The 6,685-nt window shown below is 49.1% G+C and overlaps 1 protein-coding gene across 1 annotated transcript; it reads right to left on the bottom strand.

Moving 5' to 3' along the window:
* Positions 1 to 1,168: 1,168 nt before the first annotated feature.
* Positions 1,169 to 3,219, bottom strand: LOC132234569 (probable ATP-dependent RNA helicase DDX5). The gene has a single exon (XM_059695586.1). The coding sequence runs from the start codon at positions 3,200 to 3,202 to the stop codon at positions 1,358 to 1,360; it is 1,845 nt and encodes a 614-aa protein (XP_059551569.1). The 5' UTR covers positions 3,203 to 3,219; the 3' UTR covers positions 1,169 to 1,357.
* Between the last annotated feature and the right edge of the window lie 3,466 nt (positions 3,220 to 6,685).

A 6,685-nucleotide genomic window follows, 5' to 3' on the forward strand; every position in this document is an offset into this window, starting at 1 on the left:
TACAGGCCAACCTGGGACAGTTACTTTATGTCTTGGGACCTCCATTTCCCCATCCATAAATGAGGTTAAGTGTTAGTAACACCTCCTTTCAGTGGTGTTAGGCGGATCAAATGGCAAAACACACATGAAGTGTTAGAAGAATGCGTGCTCTCTGTACATTCTCAATAAATATTAGTTGCTATCAGGTAACAGCACACATGTCTTTAATTGCGTCTGTACTTCTCTTACACGCCTTTGGCCTTGACTCTAAAGCCGTCCTGGCTGCCTTGCTCACCCCTCCCCTGAGACGAGGCTTCGGGCTTCAGCCAGGGCCAAAGTCAGTGCGTGGGAGACCCATCTTTTCCAGCAAGAAAGGCAACCGACACGGGCAGTCAAATACCATTTCTTAGGAATATTCGTAGTGTATAGCAATTCAAAAATCCCTTGTATTTATGAATAAAGTCCACGGATAAACTCCGAGAGGAAAAAATTGAAGTTCACCTAGAAATTCAATAAACTTTGTTTATTACTCATAGCAATAAAAGTAACACAACAAAAATATAAGTGTGTCTAATAGCATATAGAAAATAACAGACATTACATCACAGTAGCATTTGAATTAATGGCTGCAAGTGCTGACCCAGGAAAATTTAATTTAATTTAATTTAATTTTTTTTTTTTTTAGTCTTCGTTAACTTTATTTATTTATTTATTTTAATCTGAACAATAAAGATTTAATAAAATTAAAAAAAGAACAAAACTCTGGCTATTAAAATAATAACAAGATAATGCCAATGCAAAACCCAAAACATTTTAAAACTAAGAATAATAAAACAACGGCAATGCAAAACAGCAATAAGTGAGTTTCTGCTAAAGGAAAGTTTCTTTTGCTGATTTACTCAGAGTCCTCGGACTTGGCTGAGAGGGTAGCTTCCACTTCTTGCTTTTCTATTATCTGCTGGGCCTCAGTTGTTTAACTTCTTCAGCTGACCCCATGTTGGCACCTCAGTCCCTTGCATAGCCTATACTCTTGTCTGGTTCTTTTTCTTTAGACTTTTTTTTTTTTCCGGTCTTCAAATATTTGTTATTGGAAGGCCATGCATTGCCTTCATTCATTGTATTTCAAATCACTATACATTTACTTTGTGAAAACACTGCCTGCGTTTTCTAATACAAAAAAAAACAAAACAAAAACAACCTAAAAATTGTTTCAGGAATGTAGAAAAATATCCAACTTAAAGAGCGAAAAAGTGCACCATAATTACTGCTGCACTGCAGTCATTTCTGCATTTCCCATGTTTCTTAACTATCTTGTCTGATAACACACAATATAAAGAGCAATTATGAAAAACAGACATTTACATATACTTCTAAAGTCTTATTGAGAATATCCTGTTGGCGTTGGATAACCAATCATAGGTGCAGCTGCAGTAGCAGGATATGCATATGCCTCTTGGTTCATACGATTGTGCATATTTGGAACATTACTTCCATATTGCTGAATGCTATCATAACCAGTCTGGTAAGTCCCTGTTGGATCACCAGTCCTGAAACTGGTCTGTATACCAGCAGACACAAAATTACTTCCAAAGCTCCCATGGGTGTAATTTGTAGCACTGTAAACACCATTCTGGGTCTTTGCCCCAAAATCTCTGTTAAGCAGACTAGAGTAGCCGCTGTCATAATTTTCCCTGTCTCTAAAGGTATTAAATCTACCCCTTTTGCCTGCAGAGTATCTGTCCCGACGGTCATCCTTCATGCCTCCTCTACCCCTGGAACGACCTGAACCTCCGTCTTCAACCAACTGAAGCAACTTGGGATTGACGGCTTGATGAGCTTCACGAAGCACAGAGATAAGGTCGCTCGCTTGCTTGATGTTATTAGGTGTAAAGAAAGTGTATGCTGTGCCTGTTTTGGTACTGCGAGCAGTTCTCCCAATTCGATGAATATAATCCTCTGAGGAGTTAGGGTAGTCATAATTGATGACAAATTTCACATCTTCCACATCTAGCCCTCTGGAAGCCACATCCGTAGCAATCAGAATAGGAGCTTTTCCATGTTTGAATTCACTTAGAACCCAGTCACGTTCCTGTTGACTCTTGTCACCATGAATACCCATGGCAGGCCACCCGTCCCTCCTCATTTTTCTAGTAAGTTCATCGCATCTTCTTTTGGTTTCAACAAAGACAATGGTTTTACTCTCCTTCTCACTCATGATCTCTTCCATCAGACGAATAAGTTTTTCATCCTTTTCTACATCATGACACACATCCACAATCTGAAGAATGTTGTGGTTTGCGCTCAGTTCCAGTGCACCAGTGTTTATATGAATATAGTCTCTCAGGAAATCTTCAGCAAGCTGTCTTACTTCTTTTGGCCAAGTTGCACTCCACATCAGGGTTTGCCTGTCGGGCCTTATCTGGTCCACAATCTTTCTTATTTGGGGTTCGAAGCCCATATCAAGCATTCTATCTGCTTCATCAAGGACAAGGTAGGTGGCTCGTCTCAGATTTGTTTTTCCACACTCTAAAAAGTCAATCAGTCTTCCAGGTGTTGCAATACAGATCTCCACACCTCTCTCCAAATCTCGTATTTGTGGTCCCTTGGGAGCACCACCATAGATGCAAGTAGACTTCAATCGGCACGCTCTACAGTATTCAGCAGCCACTTGCTGCACCTGCTGGGCCAGTTCCCGAGTTGGTGCCAGCACCAAGCAAATAGGTCCATCACCTCTCTCTAGGAACGGCTGATGATTGATGTGGACAATGGCAGGCAGCAAATAAGACAATGTTTTCCCAGATCCAGTCTGTGCTATTCCAACCATATCCAATCCACTTAGGGCAACTGGCCATCCCTGAGCTTGAATAGCAGTGGGTTCAGTAAAGTTCTGTCTTGCAATCGCATCCATGATGTTTGCAGGGAAGTTTGCTTCATAAAAATTCAGAATGGGCTTTGGGCAGTTGTGTCCTCTAACTGTAATTTCCTTGCTTCTTCTGTATGTCTCTACCTCTTGCGCTGTGCGCCTGGCCAAATCAGGGTGTTCTTGGTAAAAATTCTTCTCAAATTTGGGCAGCTCATCAAGATTCCACTGCTTTTTAACTAGTTTCTCCCCAGGGTTTCCAAACTTCTTTCCTGATAGAGGCCCTGCCCTACTTCCTCCAAATCGAGGTGCACCAAACCCTCGATCCCGGCCAGGGTCCCGATCACTCCAATAGCCCGACATGGCGTCAACGATTGCGGTTGGCAGGGGACGAGGTGGAGAGAATCAGGTGGTGCGATGAGTACCTGGTGGAGGCTTTGGCAATAGCGAAGCCTTGCAGGGGTGGGGGCGGAGGCGGAGGCGGCGGAGGGACGGCAATGATAGGAGCCAGAGCTGCTTCCCTACAGGCCGGTGGGCGTCCTCTGTTGGGGTCCTGCCCCAGCAGGTCCAGGGGTTCCCAAAGGTGTGGATGAAGTCGGCAAAGAAGGAAGGACACACACGGGAACAGCGCTCAGTTGATCAGCAGCCTAGCCAAGTTCTCCAGCCAGGTTCTGTCTTTATTGTCCTGTTACATCTGTATTTATACCAGTTGATTTTAATCCTATCCATTCTATTCCAAAGGTTAGGGCGTTTCTTATCTCCATTCCAAGGTTACTCTGTTGTTCTATTAAGCTACAAGGAAGTAACTGAAGGAGATTATCCTAAGTAAAGATTATGTAGCTTAAGCGTGATTGTTCCTAGTTAAAGTGATTAACTACCTGCCTGGCACTTAGTTAAGTGGTTTTACGGATTTATTCCCTTCCTTAGTCCTGTTCATCCCTAACCTGGGGAAACAACCTTTCTCGGGGAGGTGGTCCTGTTTAAAACACATAGCACTAAGCGGGGGAGCAAACCATATGCCATATATGCCAGGTCCCTTGAAACATAAGCTGTGCAGATATTTCTTCCCTGCAGCAACTGTGTCAAGCAGCAAGGGTGGACCGGCTTCTGGCAAATTCCCCCATTTATATTTATTTATTTACTTACTTATTTATTTAAAATACTAGAGGCCTGGTGCACAAAAATTTGTGCACTCGGGGGGGGAGGGGGGGTCCCTCAGCCCAGCCTGTGCCCTCTCGCAGTCCGGGACCCCTCGGGAGATAATGACCTGCTGGCTTAGGCCTGCTCCTGGGTGGCAGAGGGCAGGCCCAATCCTTAGGTGCAGCCCCTAGTCGGGCTCAGAGCAGGGATGATTGGGGAATTGGGGCGCCGCCCCCTGTCATGCACAGAGCAGGGAGATTGGGAGGTTGTGATGCCACCCTCAGTCATGATCAGGGTAGGGCCGATTGGGGGGTTGGGGCACCATCCCCTGTCACACTCAAGGCAGGGTCGATGGGGAGGTTGCGGCGCCACCCCCTGTCACACACAGAGCAGGGCCCATCAGGGGGTTGGGGCACCGCCCTCTATCACCCACAGAGCAGGACCAATCAGGGGGTTGGGACGCCGCCACTCTCACACTCAGGGCAGGGCCGATGGGGAGGTTATGGCTCTACCCCATCACACACCGAGCAGGGCCCGTGGGGGGGGGGGTTGGGGAGCTCCTCCCTATCAGGCACAGAGCAGGGCTGATCAGGGGGTTGGGGCGCCTTCCCCTGTCATGAACAGAGCAGGGCCGATAGGGAGGTTGTGGCCCTGCCCCCTGTCACACACAGAGCCGCAGGGCGATCAGGGGGTTTGGGCGCTGCCCCCTGTCATGCTTATCCCGGTGCCAGGAGGCCTCATTGCTCCGCTGATCCCGGTGCTGGGAGGCATATTACCCTTTTACTATATAGGGTAGAGGCCTGGTGCATGGGTGGGGCCGGCTGGTTTGCCCTGAAGGGTGTCCTGGATCAAGGTGGGGGTCCCTACTGGGGTGCCTGGCCAGCCTGGGTGAGGGGATGATGGCTGTTTGCAGCTGGTCACACATCCTTCAGGGTGGGGGTCCCCACTGGGGTGCCTGGCCAGTCTGGGTGAGGGGCTGAGGGCTGTTTTCAGGCTGGGCATGACTGAAGCTCCCAACCTCTCCTTTTTTTCTTTTTTTTTTTTATTCTGGGCCAGCTTTAGCTTGAGGCTTGGCTCCAGCTCTTAGGCCTCTGCAGCTGAAAGTAGGTTTCTGGCCTTTGCTTACAATATTGCGAATGTGCTGGCTGAAGTCCGGTGGTATTTGTTACAGAGTTTCTTAAACTACAGGCTCAGAGGCCTGCAGCTGCAGGCAGGGAACGTTGGTTTCCTCCATCACTGAGGCAACCAAGCCTCATGTTAGTTTCAAGCTGCCTGGCTGCCGGCCGCCATCTTGGCTGACAGTTAATTTGCATATCTTGCTGATTAGCCAATGAAAAGGGTAGCGGTCGTACGCCAATTACCATGTTTCTCTTTTATTAGTGTAGATGAATACAACATGTCAGGTTATTCGTAAGTAATACAAGACTATAGCCTTCGGTGTAACTTCAAAAACGTAGTGAAAGTGTTAATTTTATCTCCCAACAATAATGCTACCGTGGGTGATACACATCTGAGGCAGGTGACACTGTTATGTATATGTTTTTAAGAGAACGGGTCTGCTTGGTGGAATTACTGCAAACAAAATGCTGGCAGAGCCAAGACGGGACAGCCGTCCACGCTGCTGCAACCCATGGCTCATCTATAGCGTGATTAGAAACCACGTGTTACTCTATCAGTGACTGAATCGGGCTCCTGCTGTGACTCGCAGAATATAAGTTCCAGCATGATTATTGCAGCTGATTGATAGGGACTAATGGTACTACAGCAAGACGAGCTCAGCTGCAGCGAAGAGTGTGCCTAGTTCCCAGGTAAACACAGGGCAGCGCCTGTGCTTCCCACTCCCCCTGCCCCCCCCAACCCCCCCGCTCCGTAAAAAGGGGAGGTTCTCCCACTCTCTCTGGGAGGAAAGTGAGTCCACTGGGCCTGGCCCTGCCGCCTGGCCCACGACTCCTTGGGAGACGCAGACGATGGATCTGCTCGCTGCGTTTGGGAGCAGGGACCAACGTGCTCAGCTAACCTGACCGCGGCCCTCTCTCTGGAGTCACCTCTGCTGCTCAGCTGTCCTCCCTCCCCGGGCTGCTTGTCACACAGACTGCGCAGCCTCACCACCGCCAACAGCACAGGGGCCCAGGCGGACAGCACCTCGGAGTCCTGAGCCACACCTGGCGGCCCCTGTGGCCGAGCGTGGCTGGGCCTGGCGGGTGCAACGCCCACAGAGGGAGGCCCAGCTCCTGAGTGAAAGTCGTCAATCAAGAGGGTGCCACTGATGACAGGACCCTGTGTTTCCACCGCCTTCCTCTTCACCATGTGCAGGACTCTTTGTCTTGACTGCATTCAAACTTCGTCTCATTTCTGATGCTTCCTGATAAAAACAAGCAGAGCCAGGCAAGCCCCGCTGTTCCATGTGCATAGAGAACGTGAACCCACATCAAGGAGTCCTCCCCACAGAGGTCAGGGGAGTCCTCCCCGCAGAGGTCAGGGGAGTCCTCTCTGCAGAGGTCAGGGGAGTCCTCCCCGCAGAGGTCAGGGGAGTCCTCCCCGCAGAGGTCAGGGGAGTCCTCTCTGCAGAGGTCAGGGGAGTCCTCTCTGCAGAGGTCAGGGGAGTCCCCCCTGCAGAGGTCAGGGGAGTCCTCCCTGCAGAGGTCAGGGGGGTTCTCTCTGTAGAGGTCAGGGGAGTCCTATCTGCAGAGGTCAGGGGAGCGCCCG

The sequence above is a fragment of the Myotis daubentonii genome, chromosome 5 (assembly GCF_963259705.1).
Source record: "Myotis daubentonii chromosome 5, mMyoDau2.1, whole genome shotgun sequence".
Lineage (NCBI taxonomy): Eukaryota > Metazoa > Chordata > Mammalia > Chiroptera > Vespertilionidae > Myotis > Myotis daubentonii.

What these genes read in the sequence shown, in the direction of transcription:
- LOC132234569 (XM_059695586.1), bottom strand. Translation starts at nt 3,202, where the DNA reads ATGTCGGGCTATTGGAGTGATCGGGACCCTGGCCGGGATCGAGGGTTT.